Here is a 23379-nt window from a genome sequence, read left to right as displayed (position 1 = left end):
AATCATTTTTTAGAAAACTGTTAGTGAAATATTTTTTATTTCTGGTATTTCAGTGAACAACCAGTATTTTTTCCCCAGGGGAGGGGAAGGGAATGGCCTTTTATAGACATCAGCAGTAGGCACATCTGGTAAGTAATTCCACTTGTATCATTGGAGTGACCATGGTCTATAATGACCTACTTTCTTTAGATGGTGAATGTGATTCTTTTTCTCCCTTAAAGAAGCCAAAGAATATATCTGAAAAAAAAAACAACCTCAATTAGGCGAGTCAGTTATTTCACAATACATTGACAATAATTCAGTCCTTTAGAACACAACTTTTAGGCGGCAAAGATTTAGGAGAAAAATATATTGATGAAATTATACCACATTTATTTCTGTCTACTCCCCATCAATCTTGTCACTAAATCTCTATCTTATCATTATCCCATGTTGAACACCCACTTAGTGTGGCACTGTGTCCTTCTCTAGAGGTGCTTGGGACACTTACAGAAGTTGATGTCACCTCTATTTGTGGTTGAACTAAAGGGGAACAAAGTGACAATTGGAGTGGGAGTGGTTTATATATCCATTTCTGTCTGTTCATATGACTCAAACCATCATCTAGATCTTATTACTTCCCAAAGTTGAAATCTTTGTCAAAGTTGAAATATTAAATATCAGTTTTGACCTTTTTTTAAAAAAAAATCCAGTAGGAAACTATAAAAGGAAACTAAGCCTTGGTCTACACTAGGACTTTAGGTCGAATTTAGCAGCGTTAAATCGATGTAAACCTGCACCCGTCCACACGATGAAGCCCTTTATTTCGACTTAAAGGACTCTTAAAATCAATTTCCTTACTCCACCCCTGACAAGTGGATTAGCATTTAAATCGGCCTTGCCGGGTCGAATTTGGGGTACTGTGGACACAATTCGATGGTATTGGCCTCCGGGAGCTATCCCAGAGTGCTCCATTGTGACTGCTCTGGACAGCACTCTCAACTCAGATGCACTGGCCAGGTAGACAGGAAAAGAACTGCGAACTTTTGAATCTCCTTTCCTGTTTGGCCAGCGTGGCAAGCTGCAGGTGACCATGCAGAGCTCATCAGCAGAGGTGACCATGATGGAGTCCCAGAATCGCAAAAGAGCTCCAGCATGGACTGAACGGGAGGTACGGGATCTGATCGCTGTATGGGGAGAGGAATCCGTGCTATCAGAACTCCGTTCCAGTTTTTGAAATGCCAAAACCTTTGTCAAAATCTCCCAGGGCATGAAGGACAGAGGCCATAACAGGGACCCGAAGCAGTGCCGCGTGAAACTTAAGGAGCTGAGGCAAGCCTACCAGAAAACCAGAGGGGCGAACAGCCGCTCCGGGTCAGAGCCCCAAACATGCCGCTTCTATGATGAGCTGCATGCCATTTTAGGGGGTTCAGCCACCACTACCCCAGCCGTGTTGTTTGACTCCTTCAATGGAGATGGAGGCAACACGGAAGCAGGTTTTGGGGACGAAGAAGATGATGATGACGAGGTTGTAGATAGCTCACAGCAAGCAAGCGGAGAAACCGCTTTTCCCGACAGCCAGGAACTGTTTCTCACCCTGGACCTGGAGCAAGTACCCCCCGAACCCACCCAAGGCTGCTTCCTGGACCCGGCAGGCGGAGAAGGGACCTCTGGTGAGTGTACCTTTTAAAATTCTATACATGGCTTAAAAGCAAGCATATGAAAGGATTAATTTGCCCTGGCATTTGCGGCTCTCCTGGATGTACTCCCAAAGCCTTTGCAAAAGGTTTCTGGAGAGGGCAGCCTTATTGCGTCCTTCATGGTAGGACACTTTACCACTCCAGGCCAATAACACGTACTCGGGAATCATTGTACAACAAAGCATTGCAGTGTATGTTTGCTGGTGTTCAAACAACATCCATTCTTTATCTCTCTGTGTTATCCTCAGGAGAGTGAGATATCATTCATGGTCACCTGATTGAAATAGGGCACTTTTCTTCAGGGGACACTCAGAGGAGCCCGTTCCTGTTGGGCTGTTTGCCTGCGGCTGAACAGAAATGTTCCCCGCTGTTAGCCACGGGGAGGGGGGAGGGTTGAGGGGGTAGCCACGTGGTCGGGGGAGGCAAAATGCGACCTTGTAACGAAAGCACATGTGCTATGTATGTAATGTTAACAGCAAGGTTTACCCTGAAAGACTGTAGCCACTGTTTTATAAAATGTGTCTTTTTAAATACTGCTGTCCCTTTTTTTTCTCCACCAGCTACATGTGTTTCAAGGATCACAGGATCTTCTCCTTCCCAGAGGCTAGTGAAGATTAGAAAGAAAAAAAAATGCACTCGTGATGAAATGTTCTCTGAGCTCATGCTGTCCTCCCACACTGACAGAGCACAGACCAATGCGTGGAGGCAAATAATGTCAGAGTGCAGGAAAGCACAAAATGACTGGGAGGAGAGGTGGTGGGCTGAAGAGAGTAAGTGGCAGGCTGAAGAGAGTAAGTGGCGGGCTGAAGACAGGGCTGAAGCTCAAATGTGGCGGCAGCGTGATGAGAGGAGGCAGGATTCAATGCTGAAGCTCCTGGAGGATCAAACCGGTATGCTCCAGTGTATGGTTGAGCTGCAGCAAAGGCAGCTGGAGCACAGACTGCCACTACATCCCCTGTGTAACCAACCGCCCTCCTCCCCAAGTTCCATAGCCTCCACACCCAGACGCCCAAGAACGCGGTGGGGGGGCCACCGGCCAACCAGCCACTCCGCCACAGAGGATTGCCCCAAAAAAAGAAGGCTGGCTTTCAATAAATTTTAAAGTTGTAAACTTTTAAAGTGCTGTGCTTAAAGTGCTGGGTGGCATTTTCCTTCCCTCCACCACCACCCCTCCTGGGCTACCTTGGTAGTCATCCCCCTATTTGTGTGATGAATGAATAAAGAATGCATGAATGTGAAGCAACAATGACTTTATTGCCTCTGCAAGCAGTGATTGAAGGGAGGAGGGGAGGGTGGTTAGCTTAAAGGGAAGTAGAGTGAACCAAGGGGCGGCGGGTTTCATCAAGGAGAAACAAACAGAACTTTCACACCGTAGCCTGGCCAGTCATGAAACTGGTTTTCAAAGCTTCTCTGATGCGTACCGTGCCCTCCTGTGCTCTTCTAACCGCCCTGGTGTCTGGCTGCACGTAACCAGCAGCCAGGCAATTTGCCTCAGCCTCCCACCCCGCCATAAACGTCTCCCCCTTACTCTCACAGATATTGTGGAGCACACAGCAAGCAGTGGGAATATTGGTTTCGCTGAGGTCTAACCGAGTCAGTAAACCGCGCCAGCGCGCCTTTAAACGTCCAAATGCACATTCTACCACCATTCTGCACTTGCTCAGCCTGTAGTTGAACAGCTCCTGACTACTGTCCAGGCTGCCTGTGTACGGCTTCATGAGCCATGGCATTAAAGGGTAGGCTGGGTCCCCAAGGATAACTAGGCATTTCAACATCCCCAACAGTTATTTTCTGGTCTGGGAATAAAGTCCCTTCCTGCAGCTTTTGAAACAGACCAGAGTTCCTGAAGATGCGAGCGTCATGTACCTTTCCCGGCCATCCCACGTTGATGTTGGTGAAATGTCCCTTGTGATCCACCCGAGGTTGCAGCACTATTGAAAAGTACCCCTTGTGGTTTATGTACTCGCTGGCTTGGTGCTCTGGTGCCAAGATAGGGATATGGGTTCCGTCTATGGCCCCACCACAGTTAGAGAATCCCATTGCAGCAAAGCCATCCACTATGACCTGCACATTTCCCAGGGTCACTACCCTTGATATCAGCAGATCTTTGATTGAGTTGGCTACGTGCATCACAGCAGCCCCCACAGTAGATTTGCCCACTCCAAATTGATTCCCGACTGACCGGTAGCTGTCTGGCGTTGCAAGCTTCCACAGGGCTATCGCCACTCGCTTCTCAACTGTGAGGGCTGCTCTCATCTTGGTATTCATGTGCTTCAGGGCAGGGGAAAGCAAGTCACAAAGTTCCATGAAAGTGCCCTTACACATGCGAAAGTTTTGCAGCAGCTGGGAATCGTCCCAGACCTGCAACACTATGCGGTCCCACCAATCTGTGCTTGTTTCCCAAGCCCAGAATCGGCATTCCACAGCATGAACTTGCCCCCTGCACCATGATGCATGCATTGGCAGGGCCCGTGCTTTCAGAGAAATCTGTGTCCATGTCCTGATCACTCACGCGACCGCGCTGACGTTGCCTACTCGCTTGGTATCGCTCTGCCAGGTTCTGGTGCTGCATATACTTCTGGATAATGCATGTGGTGTTTAATGTGCTCCTAATTGCCAAAGTGAGCTGAGCGGCCTCCATGCTTACCTTGGTATGGCGTCCGCTCAGAAAAAAGGGGCGGAATGATTGTCTGCCGTTGCTCTGACAGAGGGAGGGGCGACTGAAGACACGGCTTACAGGGTTGGCTTCAGGGAGCTAAAATCAACAAAGGGGGTGGCTTTACATCAAGGAGTATTTCAGGCAGGACTTCACGGAGGGTTCCAATAAGAAATGGTGCACCTAAGTTATTGTTCTTATTGGAACAAGGAGGTTAGTCTGGCCTCTGATTGATACATGGCTAGATTTACCTCGCTGCACCTTCCCTGTGAGTGACTGCAGTGTGACCTAGAGGAATGAGTCCCCTAGATGGGGGTGGGGGGGAAGCAAATGAGTACAAAACAAATCTGGTCTATTTCTTGTTTTGATCCACTCCATCTATCTTTTACATCTTTGGCTGGCAGCAGATGGTGCAGAAGGACTGCATGCCATCCACATCTCATGGCTGCCCGGCAGAAGATGATGCAATAGGACTGCTAGCAATCCATATCGCCTGCCTGCTCACCATAAGACGGTTCAATAGGACTGACTGCAGGACTGAAGAGAATGACCTGGTCAAGTCACTCCAAATTTAGTCCCTGTGCCCATGTATGCCCAGGCACTCCTGGCCGACATGGCCAGGAGCACCTCGGACATGACGATGACGGCTACCAGTCGTATTGTACCGTCTGCTGCCACAAGGCAAGGGGTTGCTGCTACTGTGTAGCAATGCAGTACCGCGTCTGCCAGCACCCAGGAGACATACGGTGACGGTTACCTGAGCGGGCTCCATGCTTGCCATGGTATGGAGTCTGCACAGGTAACTCAGGAAAAAAGGCACGAAACGATTGTCTGCCCTTGCTTTCACGGAGGGAGGGAGGGAACGGGGGCCTGACAATATGTACCCAGAACCACCCGCGACAATGTTTTAGCCCCATCAGGCATTGGGATCTCAACCCAGAATTCCAATGGGCAGCGGAGACTGCGGGAACTGTGGGATAGCTACCCACAGTGCAACACTCCGGAAGTCGACTCTAGCCTCGGTATTGTGGAAGCGCTCCGCCGAGTTAATTCACTTAATGCACTTAGAGCATTTTCTGTGGGGACACACACACTCGAATATATAAAACCGATTTCTAAAAAACCGACTTCTATAAATTCGACCTAATTTCGTAGTGTAGACATACCCTAACAAAGAAAAAACAGTGTAAGATGACACTTTATTTCATTTTTTAGAAACCAAAACATATCATTTTTCTATTTTTGGTGTTTGAATTTTCACTGCATTTCACAATCTCTCTCTCCCTTTTGTACTCATCGTCCTCTTTTTTTTAACTCACTGGGGAAAGTCGCATGTGGAAGAATATAAAAAGATGTGAGAAAAGTGGAGTAAATCCCAATTTTCAAACTTATTTTACTATTTTTCAACTAGAAAAAGTTGGGCATTTTTCCCACCAAAATTTGTGATTTTCTGATCTTCTCTAATAAAAATTTAAAACAGCCAGTCTAAGAACTTTTGCCATGAATTAAAATAGAATAAATAACTAAATAAAAAAAGTCTGCAGAACACAAAACATCCTCACATTCAGCAGCACACACAAAGAGATGCAGTTTGCCTTGTGCTGTAAAAGTCCTTACAGCGGGTTATTTTAGAGCAATGCAGGAAGCTAGTTCTGGAGTTGATGAAGAAGACTCCACTCTAGAGAGTCCCATCCAGAACAAACTTGAGGACCTGAGCTCTGACGCCAGTGTGCTATGAGAACAGAAACTGGCATACCTTTTATTACTTTTTCATTTTCCGTTTTGCTGCCAATGGCACTTCCCCACAAACCTGAAAACAAGAAGGAAAAGAGTATAAAAGGATTTGAAGCTGTTTACTTACACAGGTTCTACTTAGGGTTGATCATAACAGTATTTTCTTCACATTATTTTTTATAGAAAATTGGGGTTTTTGTCAAAATGAAAATGTCAAGTAAAATGTCTGCTTTCATGAAAAGGGTTTTTTTCATTAGAAACTTTTTTTATTTTTTATTTTATGTATTAATTTATTTATGTATTGGCTGAAAACTGAAATGTTTTTTGGTTTTCAAAAGGATTTGGTTTTCACTGCTTTTGCGCTGAACATTTTTATTGTGAGGGGTTTTCTTTTCCTTTCTTTTCTGAAAAGTCAAAAAATTTCCACTGAACATTTTCACAGTATTTAAAAAAAATATTATCCCATTTTCCAGAGTGTGGGGAGAGAAATCCCCAAAATTACTAGTTCCATGGTAAGAACCATTCTGCTATGTAAGGAGGACTCTAGTTTGGGTCAAGAAATACAACCAAAGAAACACATACCATAGATCATAAAGTCCTGCAGTCATAGACCTTGAGGCAGAAGGGACCATGAGATCATCAAATCTCACCTCCTGCAAACCACTAGACAGAAACACTACCCAAGATCCACACACTAAACCCAGCAACCAGAATTAAACAAAAGTCTCACAATCCTCAGAAGACCAAACTGTGAGAACATGTAATGGTTCCATATTGCGACCACATATGGGAGTGTGGTAATTAAGGTTATTCATTAATTAGATTCCTCACCAGTATCCAATGGACTGTCCTCCAGATGGCCCAAAATGTAGCAAAGGGTCAAATTGTGACCTCAGTTACACTACTGTAAACCACAAGACTATCTATTCAAGTCAATGAAGTTACTCTGAGGTGTAACAGAGTAGAAATTGGCCCATTTCCTTTAGAGAGCAATAAAAAATTACTGCTTGGATTTACACAGGAGCTTAAGGTAATTAGATGCCCAATTCCCAATGAAATTGGGATTTGGGCACCTAACTCCTTTTAAAATCCCTAGAAGGTAAGGCTGGGTTTTCAAATGAGCAGAAAAGGCCAAGCAACACAAACATGGGTGATCAACTCAGGCTATATCTACACTATAGACCTTAGAGACCTTAGAGCGACCTTAGAGAGACACAGCTGTACTTCTGCAGCCATGTTGCTGTAAGGTCTCCCATGTAGCTGCTGTATGCCGATGGGACAGCTCTCTTCCGTCGGCATAAACCATGAACATAGCACTGTCCACACGGGTAGTTTTGTTGTTGAAACTTACGTTGGTCAAAGGGATTTTTTTCCACATCCTGACAGACAAAAGTTTTACCAACAAAAGTGCTAGTGTAGACATAGCTTCAAAGGAGGCAGAATGGTCTACTTAATTGGGCACCACTCTGAGAATCAGGATACCTTGGTTCCTAAACCTTATCTCCCGTTACTGCACCGAGTGACTTCCCAGTTGTGACTTGAGTCATTTTCCCTTCCTATGTCATTTTTCCCCACCTGTACAATGCACATATTGATAATCAGAAAAAGTGCTTTAAGAGCTATGGATGAAAAGTGCTAAAGTTGGTTGAGATTTTCTGCTGAAACACTTGTGGAGAAAATTCCATTCGATCAAACCTAAACTGTTGATTGAAAAGAGTCAGTTTGGATTAATTTTTTACATGATTTTTTTTTGAATAAAGTTTCAAATTGTTTCATTTTTACTTTTTTATAAACAAAAACTGTTTTTTGTTTTTTCTTTAAAAAGAACACTTTAAAATTTAATTTAATTATAGTAAAGAAAAAGTAAAAAATAAAAAGGGTCAAAACTGAAATGAAACATTTGAAATTAATTGCAGAGAAATGCAAAGTTATGCACTTTGCAAAAAATAATCCCAACTATATGTACAAAATTATGGGATCTAAATTAGCTGTTACCACTCAAGAAAGAGCTCTTTGAGCCATTGTGGATAATTCTCTGAAAAGATCCACTCAGTGTACAGTGGCAGTCATAAAAGCTAACAGACTGTTGGGATTCATTAGGAAAAGGCTAGATAAGACAGAAAGTATCAAATGCCACTATATAAATCCATGGTACACTCACACCGTGAATACTGTGTGCAGTTCTGGTCCCTCCATCTCAAAAAATATATATTAGAATTGTAAAAAGTACAGAGAAGAGCAACAAAAATGATTAAGGATATGGAACAGATACAGTATGAGTAAAGATTAAAAGGACTGGGACTTTTCAGCTTGGAAAAGAGGTGACTAAGAGGCGTATGTTAGAATTCTATAAAATCATGAATGGTCTGGAGAAAGTGAATAAGGAAGTGTTATTTATCTGTGCACATGACACAAGAACCAGGGGACCCCCTATGAAATTAATAGGCAGCAGGTTTAAAACAAAAACACAACACACAATCAACCTGTGGAACTTGTTGTTGGGGGATCTTGTGAAAGCCAAAAGTATAACGGGATTTAAAGAAGATTTCAATAAGTTCATGGAGGAGATGTCCATCAATGGCTATTAGTCATGATAGGCAGGGATGCAATCCCACACTCTGGGTGTCCCTAGCCTCTGATTGCCAGAAGCTGGGTGTGGACAATAGGAAGACAAATCACTCAATGATTGACTATTCTGTTCATTCTCTCTGAAGCACCTGGCATTGGTCACTGTCGAAAGATTGCATACGAGGCTAGATGGACCTATTAGTCCAGATAGACCTTTGGTCTGACTCATTGTGGCTGTTTTTATATTCTCATTTAAATGAAATATTTTGACACACCTGAACCAAAACATTTTTTTTATTTTCAGTTTGTGAAAAAAAATAATTTTGTTTTTTTGTTCTGATTTAGGAAAGGAATTTCTTTTGATTCTCAAAATTTTTTATGGCTTATGAAAACTGGTTTTTACCCCACTCAACTATCTACATAAAAGCTTTCTAATATATGTAAATATTTCTCCATTTTAGTATTCCATGGTTTATTTCCGATATCTATGCATCTAACCAGGCTCAATTGTGTCAATTGTCTCCATCTCCTAAGAAGAAGAGGCATGATCATTCACCTTGTAGGTAACTCATGCTTTTCTCTTCTTTCTGCTTCTTTAGTTCTCCATTCTTGTATTCACTTCCAAAGTATTCCATGGGTACACTTGCTCCATAGCCAAGGAAGCTGGCTTCATGGGGGGTGAACTCAAACCAGGATGCTGAAAAATAAAGAGTTTGGAAACAAAGCCCAGCAAGAGTTTTGAGGTTGCAGGTGAATCAGCAGGAAAGGGTGGCATGAGATATCCATAACTCAGGGGAATGTGAGCGTGCTTCAAACAACATCTGCATTAATAAAGTTTCTTCCCATCCATGTTGTCCCATCTTCATATTCCTCCTTGACTCCTATTCACATTCTGTATGAAGCCATTGGTCCTCACCTCCCAGGCTCCAACTACAACCCCACACCACCTGTGTCTCAGTTCAGAGTTCTTACCACTAAAGCTGAGCAAATAATGTAATTTTTAATTCAGGGGCTGAACCAAAAACTCTGGAGAAATATCTAGTTTGATTCAAACTGAAAAAAACAACCTAATTTTTCACCAAATTAAAAAGTAAATAAATAAATCATTTTGAGTTGACAGAAAATGAAACTTTGTTTTGTTTTATTCATTTCACGTCCCACAAAACATTTTAGTTGACTCATTTCTTTCCTCCTTGATTAATCTGTTTTCACTTTTCTTAATGACCACATTTGAAATTAAAAGACCATTTGAAATCAAACAGTAAAAACAAAATGTTTTACACTTAAAATTTGTTTCCCCAACTGAAACTATTCATTATATTTGAATTCAACAAAAAGGGGCCTGAAAATGCATTTTTAGTGAAAAAACAATTTATTGAAAATATTGCTCCCAGCTTGACTTGATCATCCCCTTTGCTTCACCATTGAATTCCCTACATCTGCACCTCCTACCTTACCTTCTCCCATAATGAACGTCATGCTGTCTTCCAAGATGCCCCATAATGCAGAGTTCTCTCAGTGTTCCAGAAGGCCCATGTGATCCCTAATTCATCTACAATCCCTCCAATTGGTTCTCCCCACATCGTAGTCCCTAAGCACCTCCCCAAAATGTGTGAGCTACCACCTGGTTCTAAACCATCCAAAATATAAGAGAAATTCTGGGCACATCTAGGGCTGTGCAGAAGCTGTTATTTTCCATTTGGAGGGAAACTCCACATTTGTGAAATTTGGTTTTGTTCTGAATTGGAATGAAAACAAATCTAAACTAAAAATTCCCTGCAAAAAGAAGTGTTCAAGACAATTTTAGTTTGGTCAGTCAAAAAAGTTTCATTGTGATTTTGACTTTTTATTTCATGTTCATTTAGTTTTTATAAAACTTAAAGTAAAATTAATTTTGAAACAAAATGTCTTCTTGAAACTAAAAATCGAAAGACTTCATTTCAGTATTTTTCTAAATGATTTTTGGGGGGGGTCAAAACTGACCTATACTCATGAAAAATTTTGACTTTGTTGGATCATTTTTGATCAGCTCAAGTCATATCTATAAGTGAATGGAGTGATGGCTGGTGAGTTTCTTGTGAAATTATTCTTTCATGCTCCAGGAATTTTACTGCGTTATTAATGATGTTAGCTTCCTAGATGCTTCAAGACACATAATTTTATATTGTTAAATCTAAATAAGTAAATAAGATAATAAATAAAGTGTGTCTCCACCTAGAAAGATTTTCCAAAATAGGAGAAAGGAAAAAAGAAAACAAGAGAGTGAGTTTGAATTTTTCTCAAAAAAGATTTTTGCATGAACAAAACTTATTCCCAGCAGTTGTAAATGTTACCTGGATTTTCCCTGTTTTGTGAAATTTTCTGCCATAGTTTTACTGATATTTTAAGGAATTTTTTAAAGGTTTTGTTTCACTTACTCTTTTCTTACTGAAAATCAAGATTTTGTTAAAGAAAATCTTATTAAAATATGTTTTGATACAATTTCTAGGGGAAACAAAGGAAACAAATGTCATGCAACAAGAAAAAGGGGCCCATTAATAATCCTGGTGAACAAAAAAGATTTAAATTTTTTAATTTTTTTTCACAATTTGTTTTTTCATTTTCAATCAGCTCTAAAGACAACCTCAACATCTCTGCTGCCTCGAGGAGTTGTATGGAGGTGAAATAAATGACAGGCTTCTTTACACTGAGATTACATATAGATTTGGTTGTTTATTTTTACCTGGAGAGTATTCAGTTACTTTGGAAAAACTTCGCTCATCCACTGCTGCATAGATGGGATAGGGGTTATGTCCGTTCTCAGAAGCACTCCGCTGCTCAGACAAGTGTCCCTTGTCCAGCTGTACAGACAAGATTTTATAAGTTCAGACAAACACACTCCTACTTTTAAACTGTGATTGTAACATTGCCTATAGTCTCTGCGCTGACAGCTCAGTCCAAGCCTGAGCTCAGGGCGCCAACACATTTCCACATGCTGAGATGATAGCTAGACAGATGTGGAGTTTGCCCTCAGTCACCCAAGTGTATAGATGAAGTAACTCAAGTAACTCCACAGAATTCAGTGGAGCCACTCAGCATTTATTTATCTATGAGAATAAACCTTCCTCAATGACTAAGTGGTCAAGCCATTAGCCTAAGACTTAGTCCCCACTTCCCCTGCAGACTCCCTGCGGGAAGTTCTATACACTAAGCCCAGGGTCTGACTCAGGTGTGAGCCCAAGACCCGTTTCTCTGCACACAAAAATCAGTCTGACTTGGCTCAGCATGCACTCAGGACCCAAGGTCTTAGGTCCTTAATAGAGGGGTAGGTCAGAGCCGGTGTGCCACAGCAACTTGGGTCCAAGCCCTCTCGTTTTCCTGTGTGGACTCAGATCAACGTGCAATCCCAAGTCATAAGGTTGGGTAGGTTGGTGAGTGGGGCTAGATGGGGACCTTAGAAAGTTACAAAAGGGAGAGTTTTTCACCCACCTCATGTAACATTCCATAGACCACAGTGTAGGCCCAGAACTCAGTCAGGGAGTAATTTTCATCTTTAGCTGCCTCGAGTAGCATTTTCGTTGCCTTTGGGATGCTCCAGGTGTATTTGGAAAGTCTAGCACACATACTTTCCTCCAAGGCCTGCAATTTCTCTGCCCAGTCCCCATTTTTGTAGAGAGATGACATACACGTATTACAGAGACAAAACACACTTTGCACGGGGAACAGGATATGGGCAATTTCCCCCAGCCCTTTCAATGTCTGCATAATTATTTATTAGAATATTTTCACTTATTGTTCTATCATGGCAATGCATTTGTAACCCCCAAGGATCACATGGCTGTCTGGATGGCTGCTGTGGAAAGCCACAGCATCAGCAGAGATAAAATCCAAATCCCCCAGGTACTTACTAGGTTGAGCAAATGGGGAATCTCCATTAGCAATACACAGGGTCCATGACACCGAGTTTGAACAGCTCTGGTTACATTCAGGATATTTGTAACATCCACAGATCTGTCCTGCCCATGATGACTCTTTCACCCTAACATTGACTTCAGTGGGACTATTTGTGCAGAAAGTTTGGGAGGGGAAGAATGGTTCAGTGGTTAGGAAACTTGCCTAGAACTCAGGAAATGTAGGTTCTGCTCCCTGCTCTCCCAGAGATTGTAACGTTGGTTCCCCATAGGAAAAGGGGGATACAGGCACTTTCCTAACTCACAGGGGTGTTATGGAGATAAATACAGTGGTGCTCAGATACTATGTTAATGTGGGGCAGATAAGTAATTATGATAATTAGGAAGTCACCCACTGGTATCAGTCTCCCATTGAATTGCATCACCAATGGAATGCCTAACTCCCTTAGGGTCCTGTGTCAACTGCTACTCATTGTGAGCAAGGCTATCAGTATGTGGCCCTGTTAGATTAGCTGGATGTTCTGAAGGACACAGTCTCCTTTTCCATTGAGAAACTAACTCTCCACCCTATCCTACAAACTTGCGACCATTGTTGTCTCTTTTGCACCTGGTTATCCCCATCTTGTGTTACACCCTGTCACTTGTTCCAGTTTAACAAACACCAGTTATGTGCATTTCTCACTTTTCCTATGGCGCAAACCATTGTTCACACTCTGCCTCTCTTTAATCACAACTAAAATAAGTCTCTCGACTGGAGAAAAAGGGACAAAGAAGGTAGTAGGCACTGTTCTGCTATCCTGATTTCAGCCCTAATGCAAACTACAAGTATGCCAAAAGTCACGTCAGGTCACAGAAAATCCCAAGTTTGGCTTAAAAATCATGAGATTTATTTTAAAAACTTGGGTTCCTTTCACTTGCCTTCTGTCATTTGAGCTGGTAGGGTTCACATTTCCAAGCTTTTCTCCACAACCACCAGAGACAGACATGTATGCTTCATAAAATAATGAAAGCTGACGCCTGGTTTACACTAGACTGTTAGGCCAGCATGACTGTGTTGCTCAAGGGGTGAAAAATCCACACTTCGGAGTGCCATATTTAAGCTAACTTAAGTCCCTATGTAGGCAGCGCTAGGTGGATGGAAGAATTCTTCTGTCAGCTTATCTATGGCCTGTCAAGGAGCTGGATTAGCTGTACTGACGGGAGAACCCCTCCCTCCAGTGTAGGTAGTGTCTACACTGAAGCACTACAGCAGCTAAACTGCAGTGGCACAGCTGTGCCTCTATAGCCTCGATGAGCTGTGAGACTCACAAAAATCACATGACTGATGGAGCTTGGGCTCTAAGGGAAACACCAGAATTCAAGAGATTCACAATGACACTATATGAGTTATAAATACTAAATTAGAACTATAGGGCTGGGCCCCTGTCACTTTTGCCCATGTAGAAATCTTAGAAGGGTCAGACTTAAAAGGCATGTACATACAGCAATGTTAGTATAAATCAGGTTAGCAGGCTCTGGATCTGTTAACCTGGGACTTAGAATCATAGAATCATAGAATATCAGGGTTGGAAGGGACCCCAGAAGGTCATCTAGTCCAACCCCCTGCTCGAAGCAGGACCAATTCCCAGTTAAATCATCCCAGCCAGGGCTTTGTCAAGCCTGACCTTAAAAACCTCTAAGGAAGGAGATTCTACCATCTCCCTAGGTAACGCATTCCAGTGTTTCACCACCCTCTTAGTGAAAAAGTTTTTCCTAATATCCAATCTAAACCTCCCCCACTGCAACTTGAGACCATTACTCCTCGTTCTGTCATCTGCTACCATTGAGAACAGTCTAGAGCCATCCTCTTTGGAACCCCCTTTCAGGTAGTTGAAAGCAGCTATCAAATCCCCCCTCATTCTTCTCTTCTGCAGGCTAAACAATCCCAGCTCCCTCAGCCTCTCCTCATAACTCATGTGTTCCAGACCCCTAATCATTTTTGTTGCCCTTCGCTGGACTCTCTCCAATTTATCCACATCCTTCTTGAAGTGTGGGGCCCAAAACTGGACACAGTACTCCAGATGAGGCCTCACCAATGTCGAATAGAGGGGAACGATCACGTCCCTCGATCTGCTCGCTATGCCCCTACTTATACATCCCAAAATGCCATTGGCCTTCTTGGCAACAAGGGCACACTGCTGACTCATATCCAGCTTCTCGTCCACTGTCACCCCTAGGTCCTTTTCCGCAGAACTGCTGCCTAGCCATTCGGTCCCTACTCTGTAGCTGTGCATTGGGTTCTTCCGTCCTAAGTGCAGGACCCTGCACTTATCCTTATTGAACCTCATCAGATTTCTTTTGGCCCAATCCTCCAATTTGTCTAGGTCCTTCTGTATCCTATCCCTCCCCTCCAGCGTATCTACCACTCCTCCCAGTTTAGTATCATCCGCAAATTTGCTGAGAGTGCAATCCACACCATCCTCCAGATCATTTATGAAGATATTGAACAAAACTGGCCCCAGGACCGACCCTTGGGGCACTCCACTTGATACCGGCTGCCAACTAGACATGGAGCCATTGATCACTACCCGTTGAGCCTGACAATCTAGCCAGCTTTCTACCCACCTTATAGTGCATTCATCCAGCCCATACTTCCTTAACTTGCTGACAAGAATACTGTGGGAGACCGTGTCAAAAGCTTTGCTAAAGTCAAGAAACAATACATCCACTGCTTTCCCTTCATCCACAGAACCAGTAATCTCATCATAAAAGGCGATTAGTCAGGCATGACCTTCCCTTGGTGAATCCATGCTGGCTGTTCCTGATCACTTTCCTCTCATTCAAGTGCTTCAGGATTGATTCTTTGACGACCTGCTCCATGATTTTTCCAGGGACTGAGGTGAGGCTGACTGGCCTGTAGTTCCCAGGATCCTCCTTCTTCCCTTTTTTAAAGATTGGCACTACATTAGCCTTTTTCCAGTCATCCGGGACTTCCCCGGTTCGCCACGAGTTTTCAAAGATAATGGCCAATGGCTCTGCAATCACAGCCGCCAATTCCTTCAGCACTCTCGGATGCAACTCGTCCGGCTCCATGGACTTGTGCACGTCCAGCTTTTCTAAATAGTCCCTAACCACCTCTATCTCCACAGAGGGCTGGCCATCTCTTCCCCATTTTGTGATGCCCAGCGCAGCAGTCTGGGAGCTGACCTTGTTAGTGAAGACAGAGGCAAAAAAAGCATTGAGTACATTAGCTTTTTCCACATCCTCTGTCACTAGGTTGCCTCCCTCATTCAGTAAGGGGCCCACACTTTCCTTGGCTTTCTTCTTGTTGCCAACATACCTGAAGAAACCCTTCTTGTTACTCTTGACATCTCTGGCTAGCTGCAGCTCCAGGTGCGATTTGGCCCTCCTGATATCATTCCTACATGCCCGAGCAATATTTTTATACTCTTCCCTGGTCATATGTCCAACCTTCCACTTCTTGTAAGCTTCTTTTTTATGTTTAAGATCCGCTAGGATTTCACCATTAAGCCAAGCTGGTCGCCTGCCATATTTACTATTCTTTCGACTCATCGGGATGGTTTGTCCCTGTAACCTCAACAGGGATTCCTTGAAATACAGCCAGCTCTCCTGGACTCCTTTCCCCTTCAAGTTAGTCCCCCAGGGGATCCTGGCCATCCGTTCCCTGAGGGAGTCGAAGTCTGCTTTCCTGAAGTCCAGGGTCTGTATCCTGCTGCTTACCTTTCTTCCCTGCGTCAGGATCCTGAACTCAACCAACTCATTGACTTGAGCATCTAGACTCATGTGTAACCCCAGGTTTGGAATTGTTAAACTCCTGGTCACAACCTGGGGCTCTAGAGTCTACACTGCATTATGTGGGACTGAATTCAGCCACCCATATCCCAGACTTTCTAGCACCCTCCCAAAACGTGGCTGCATTAGCCCTTTGTTCTTGCTTCAATGTGGGAAAACTTCACGGTCTACCAAATTTGACTGTCAAGAGGACAAAGGAAGTTGGCCTGTGGGTCATCTTTGGTTGACTCCCAGAGCATGAGTCCAGTGGGACTGTGTCTACACTGCAAAGCAATTAGTCCTGAATCCTGGTCCTCACCTGACTCATGCTCAGACCCTCCACTCTCATGGAGTCCTAGGATCCTTGCTCTGGGTTTGCATGATTTGTGTGTAGATGGAAGAGATATTGAGTTTGAGTCTGAGTTTGAACCCTGGGTTTACATTGCAATGTATGTAGGCCAAGGCCTTTCTGTAGTAAGACGCAACAGCCGTAGGACAACAGCCACCAGGAGCTAAGAACCAGGGAGTCATGTCCCATCTAATTTGCATCAAAAAATTTAATATTGGGTTGTTAAGAAGGCACTCCTGTCCTAATAGTACCCATCATTGCCAGATAAATAAACAGATCTTAGGATGCTTATAGACAACTTTGTTTTATAGTATTCGGTCTGGCAAGAAACCACTTACCAACAGTTGTGATAGTGAAATCTATATTTCTATTGTTTTGCCATTATGGTCCCTACTTCTCTATTGTTTCTCTGTATGGCCTCTGTCTATTTCTTTAATTGTTTCTGTATGTTGCATAAATAATTTTGAAAGATTTAAATCAACTAAGGTGATGGGGTATGATTGGTTAAATAATTGTTTCATAATGGACCAGGATTGGTGAAAAATACTGTTTAGTTTAAAATAATTGGTTTAGGTACAGGTAAGTAGGACCCAAGTTTTAACCATATAAACTGAGGTCCAAAGGGAAGTTCTTTGGAACCTAACTCCAGGACACAGCTCAAGATCAGAGATGACAGACCTCAGCACTCTACTGACCATACCGTGCAGAAGCTGGAGCCCTGAAACTTCTAATCTTGACTGGCCATCAAGAAATGTTCATTTGCCTTATTAGGAGTGGTGAGAATTGTATGCGTAGCTTGTGTATTCTGTTTTGGTAACTGTTCATAAATAGAAGTTAAGGATATTACTGTGTAAGGTTCTTTTACTGGTAAAAAGGTCCCATAAACCCACTGAAGATTATTCCCTGGACCCAAGACGGGTAAGGGAGGGTACATAAATTGACTAGGTTTCGCTCTGAGCCCAGGACAGGTAAGCATGGGTGCCTTATCCCCCGAGCCCAGGATGGAAAAGTTTGGGGTGACTAAATTAACTGGGTTATGCCTTGAGCCCATGGTAGGGTAAAGGTATGGTGCCCTAGATTGTGCGGGTAACATGTTGGCATACTCACCCATTCTCATCTCCTCAGGAAATGGACAGACAGTTTTCTCCTATTGATGATGAAGTACCCAGCGTATCCTTTCGTTAATTATAACAATAGCAATAATTTCCCCTGGTTGTCAGTTCTACAGAGGGACACACTTTCATTCACCACATCTCTTGACATGCACCTACCAAGTGGAACCTGAGACCCCGCACAGGTACATGATGGTGTCCAAGAGACTATGGTTTTGTAGCTCCTGCAGGGTTCCATGAAGGGCGATCATGGCCCGCAGACCTCCACCAGCTCCCAGGATGGCGATATTGGGCACATCGTCCTGAGGAAGGGAAAAGACTCAACAACATATAAACTGGGATTACTGAGGAGCCGCCATTGCTCATCTAAGTTACTTTCACGGCATCTGCAGTCAAACACCTCCCATTCCCACCTAGGATATCCCCCATCATGGAATTTGAAAGAATATTTCGTAGGATCCAATTCTGCAAGCATTTACATTTGGGAGTGTCTTTATTTACACTTCTTTATTTACACTAAAAAGAAAAGGAGTACTTGTGGCACCTTAGAGACTAACCAATTTATTTGAGCATGAGCTTTCGTGAGCTACAGCTCACTTCATCGGATTCCACATCGGAATCCACGGTATGCATCCGATGAAGTGAGCTGTAGCTCACGAAAGCTCATGCTCAAATAAATTGGTTAGTCTCTAAGGTGCCACAAGTACTCCTTTTCTTTTTGCAAATACAGACTAACACGGCTGTTACTCTGAAACCTGTCTTTATTTACACTGATTTGAATGAGACAACTTCCATGAGTAACTTTATTCACAAGCTTTCCTGAATTCTACTTCTTCAAGAATAACTCCAATAGCTGTTATAATAGATGATGTGTGTGTATATTACGTATTCCATGTAGCATAACTACTGTTAATTATTAGAACTGCTGGAAAATTTTTGAACAAGGTTTTTTGTTTTGTTTTGTTTTGGAGTTTGGGGGATGGAAAATGTCTTTTTTATTAAAAGGAACATTTTTATTGATATTTGTTAGGGTTTTGCCCAAAACCTGGAAAAAATCATTGTTTAACAATAAAAAACTGCCATATGTATATACGCACACACCTCATACAATATACTTAGTTTTAGGAAACAGAAAAAATCAGGTTTTAGGTTTTAAAAGAATCTGTGAAAAAATTCAATATAAATGAATTTTTTTTTCTTTTTTCCCTCTGAAAATAAAATATATTTCCCAGCCTTTTCTATCCATCATTTATATTTAAATGTGTATTTAAGTTCATCCCAATTCAGCAAAGCACTTAAACATGCACTTAATTTTAGCCACTCACTTAAGTCCCATTTATTTCAGTTTGTTTTATTCTAAAAGCCTTTAAAATAAAACCAGAAAACAAAACAAACAAAAACATAAAATAAAATAAAAAACCCAACAACCCATAACTTTTTGATGAACATATTTTCACCAGCTCTGTATGAGTATTCGTTACCATTGTCAATGTCCTATATATTCCTCTACAATTCTGTAAGACATTAATTGACTCCTACCAGATTACAGGTAATCCCCAGGCTATCCAGGCATTTCTTCACCTGCACCTTTCTGTTGCTTGTTCCTAATTTTTCCCCTTCTGAGAGCTCACGGGAAATTCGGATTTTACCTTCACTCTGTGGAAAAAAATGTCAAGAGAATGTATCATCTCTCAAAAATCTGTAAGAGATGGGACAATCTACAGAGATCCAGAAAATCCATTAAAGCATGTTCCAGGTGGAACCCAGAGCCTGTTTAGAGAGATTTCAGACATTTCTCCTACACTGGAACAACATGGGGGGAAAACTGTGAAGAGAAAGAAACACAAAGTGGGTAAGGGGATATTTTTTACTGGACCAACTTCTGTTGGTGAGAAAGACAAGCTTTCAAGCTCCACAGAGCTCTTCAGATCTGGGAAAGGTACTCAGAGTGTCGCAGCTAAATACAAGGTGATACAGCTTGTTAAACATAAGGACTTAACATGTTACCAGAAATCATTCAAAATCTAATATCCTGGGACCAACATGGCTACAACTACAATGAAAACAGCTGAGAAACTCATAGACACTTCCGAACATTTGAGTCCTCCTCATCCAGGCCAGACTGAGCTGAGCTGTTTCTTTTTATCTGCTCCCTCTATTGGAAGCATGCCCAGCAAGAGTGAGGGGGTGGAGCCTCTTGGGCCCAAAGCAGTTTCTTAACCCCTGCATTACCAGTGCTGGGTTGATACACCCCATCACACAGGGTAAATAGGAAATAAGTACTGGTCAAAATGAACCCTACAGTTCAGAGGATGTATATTAGGTGCTCCCAAATATAACAAGATTGGGCCCGAGTCTGTATTGCATAGCTACAATGAAACAATGTGGCATTGTCTTTGAATAAATGGAGCAAATGAACTTCAGAATAGTTTCGAAAAAAAAAAGCTGGAGATGAAATTATTTGGTCATGCTTCATATTATAATTAGTTAATAAATGGTTAATAGATGTTATAAGCTCATGAAAGACAGGAGTAGTGTGCATTATAGATAAGCACATCAGTAAAAGATATTATGGGTGCTTATACCCCAAGACTAAAACCACCTGTTGAGCTGTTGTACCCTATAATAATTGATTAGCCATTTATTTAAAAAATCTATTTATCATTTATGAACTCTTTATGAGCTGTTTGTGAATGTACCCTTCATATGAAGCATTCACACTTCATATGAAGTGTGATGAAGCATTTCCAAGACAATCGGTAGTGAAACTGCAAAATGTAAGAGGAATGGTATACCTTGTGTTTATGAAATATTTCCATCTTTGCTTTCCTGTTTGCCCTGTAATTTTAAATTCCTCTGCCAGTGAAAAAGGAAAGCTCCACCTCTTTCAGGAAATCCAAAAGCTCAGGCCAACATCTAATTTATTCTTCTTTACCTTAAAGTATACGAGAGAAAATGAACATTTAATATAGTGACATAGGAAGTGCTGAAATACTGGATCAGACTCTAGGTCCTAATTACCTGAATGATATTGCTTAATAATTGGAGGTGCAGGAGGATAGGTAGATAGATAGATAGATAGATAGATAGATCAGTCCTAGGATTTTCAAGCCAACCTAATTAATTTTTCCAGACACCCAACTGCTTTTGAATTTAAACTGGACTTGGGCTCCCATTTCTTATAGGTTCTGCTGAACATTCTTGTCATGTTACTAATGTATTTTCCTCTTGCTATAAAGGAACAGAGACATCATACATTCACATAGCTCCAATTCTTTTAAAGTTAGCTATAAACAAATAAAATAAGCCCACTCCAATGTTGTCATTGGCACTGTTTTTTGACAAATCCTCTCAAGAAAGCATACGCATGGAATTGACCCAAGAGAGGATTGTGGATCACAGCTGGCACTGTTCCTTTCAGGGGACGTCAGGATGATTTAGTGGGTGTTGGTCCTGCTTTGAGCAGGGGGTTGGACTAGATGACCTCCTGAGGTTTCTTCCAACCCTAATCTTCTACGATTCTATGATACACATCTATAATGATGCTGTAACCCTGAAAAATAGGCTTTGATGCCCCTGGAATAGCCTATCACCCTCTTAATCTGCCTTTCCCAAGGTATAGGCCTCCAGGTTAGTCAAGGAAAACACTTGGAGGACAGGGGGAGGGATAGCTCAGTGGTTTGAGCAGTGGCCTGCTATACCCAGGCCTGTGAGTTCAATCCTTGAGGGGGCCATTTAGAGACCTGGGGCAATAAAATTGGGGATTGTGCCTGCTTTGAGCAGGGGGTTGGACTAAATGACCTCCTGAGGTCCCTTCCAACTCTGATATTCTATGACATGTATGTAACCTTCTGATAAAGTGATTGACACAGGCAGCATTCTTTTCAAAACAAAGTATATTTTTATTAATGCAACTCAGGGGTCTCAAACTCAAATGACCACGAGGGCCACATGAGAACTAGTACATTGGCCCGAGGGCCGCACCACTGACCACCCCCCACCCACTGCCCTGTCCCCGCCCCCACTCCATCCCTTCCGTGAGGCCCCACCTCTTCCCACCCCTTCCCTGCCCCCATTCCAACCCCTTCCCTGAAATCCCCACCCCAACTCTGTCCCCTCCCTGCCCCCAGGGGGTGCAGGAGGGGTGCAGGGTGCGGCAGGGGGTTGGGGTACAAGAGGGGTGCAGGGTGCATCAGGGGCCTCAGGGCAGGGGGTTGGGGTGCTGGGTGGGGCAGGGGGACAGGGTGTAGGGTGCGGCAGGATGCTCAGGGCAGGGAGTTGGGGTGCAGGAGGGGTGCGGGGTGCAGCAGGGGGCTTAGGGCAGGGGGTTGGGGTGCAGGAGGGGCGTGGGTTGCATCAGGGGACTCAGGACAAGGGGTCGGGGTGCAGGAGAGGTGTGGGGTGCAGCAGGGGGCTCAGGGCAGGGGGTTCGGCTGCAGGAGGAGTTCGGGGGGCGGGTCCGGCCCGGTGCGCACCGGGGGCAGGGCAGGCTCCCTGCCTGCCTGCCTGTCCTGCCCCTGCGCCACTCCGGGAAGCGGCCAGGACCTGGGGGGCACAGGGGTCTGTGTGTTGCCCTGTACACTCCTCCAGGTACCTCCCCCGAAGCTCCCATTGGCTGGAAACTGGGAACCGTGGCCAATGGGAGCTTCGGGGGAGGTACCTGGAGGAGCGACCAGGGCAAGACACAGACCCCTGTGCCCCCCCTCCTCCAGCTCCCAGCCGCTTCCCGGAGCGGCACAGGGGCAGGGCAGGACTGTAACAAATCACTGACCGCAATTCTTAACTTTTATGCAATACTATAATTAAAAACTAGCAGGCTTACTCTATCCTTTGGCTTTGACGTATTATTTGCTTGTTTCTATCTGCTGCTTGCTTCTTCTGCTTCTTCCTAGTCAGCTCTGGTCAGTCAGCTCTGCTCCTCTGTCTGCTGCCAGATCTCTCAGGAGCCTTTAACTTCTTTCCAGCAGCTCTTCTGGCAAGCACCTCCTTGTCTTCTGTCTGTCGATAGTCTGCCTTTTATACTGTCCTAGGCTTCAGTTCTTTTATATGAGCTATTCTTAACCTTAGATAGCACATGCTCATTGTCAGGCATTAACTCATCCTTGGATGCTGCCAGAGGTCCACACGTGTTTCCCATTGTTTACTTCAGAGCTATGACCTTCCCAACTGGGCTTTTTGTCAAGGCACCAACTTGGAACCACTTGGCTTTTTGCTAATGACCTTTAGTAACCCTTAGAATCTTCTACTTGGCCTGCTCCACCTAGAAACACTTAGTAGCTGTACCTCATTCTACGCTGAGCTCTGGTCATGTGACCTGTACCATCCAATGGTAAGTGACTGCAGCTTATAGGTGGCAAAGTGACTCCTGCTTATTCAAGAGAGAAACCAGGGACACAGAATGGAGGTTAAGAACACAAAATAGAATCTGGGGAATTTCTCCAGTATCAACGCCACTCTACCTGGACAACTGCTCACTCTCTGTATATATTGCATAGTGCAAGTGCTGAGTCAGACTGTTATCTGTTAGTTTTGATATATGCCATGACATATCTGTTTTATTATGTTTACCAGCATGTTACCTGATAACAACACAGCATGGCCAGCAACCGTAGCTAACTGC

At 43.4% G+C, this 23379-nt stretch overlaps 1 protein-coding gene across 1 annotated transcript in view; it reads right to left on the bottom strand.

The window, feature by feature from the left end:
• LOC140897050 (cytosolic phospholipase A2 gamma) overlaps positions 1-22715 on the bottom strand; it is a 44625-nt gene extending 21910 nt beyond the window's left edge. The window contains exons 1-9 of the mRNA XM_073309320.1: positions 22582-22715; positions 20555-20694; positions 19299-19415; positions 17919-18061; positions 12106-12304; positions 11360-11477; positions 9194-9334; positions 6092-6145; positions 181-237 (exon numbers count right to left, since the gene is read on the bottom strand). Coding sequence (XP_073165421.1) covers positions 181-237; positions 6092-6145; positions 9194-9334; positions 11360-11477; positions 12106-12304; positions 17919-18061; positions 19299-19415; positions 20555-20578 — 853 coding nt within the window. The 5' untranslated portion in view covers positions 20579-20694; positions 22582-22715. The remainder of the gene's footprint in view (positions 1-180; positions 238-6091; positions 6146-9193; positions 9335-11359; positions 11478-12105; positions 12305-17918; positions 18062-19298; positions 19416-20554; positions 20695-22581) is intronic.
• Between the last annotated feature and the right edge of the window lie 664 nt (positions 22716-23379).

Source organism: Lepidochelys kempii, chromosome 13, assembly GCF_965140285.1.
Source record: "Lepidochelys kempii isolate rLepKem1 chromosome 13, rLepKem1.hap1, whole genome shotgun sequence".
NCBI classification, from domain to species: Eukaryota; Metazoa; Chordata; order Testudines; family Cheloniidae; genus Lepidochelys; species Lepidochelys kempii.
This window is presented reverse-complemented; position numbering and strand designations above follow the sequence as displayed.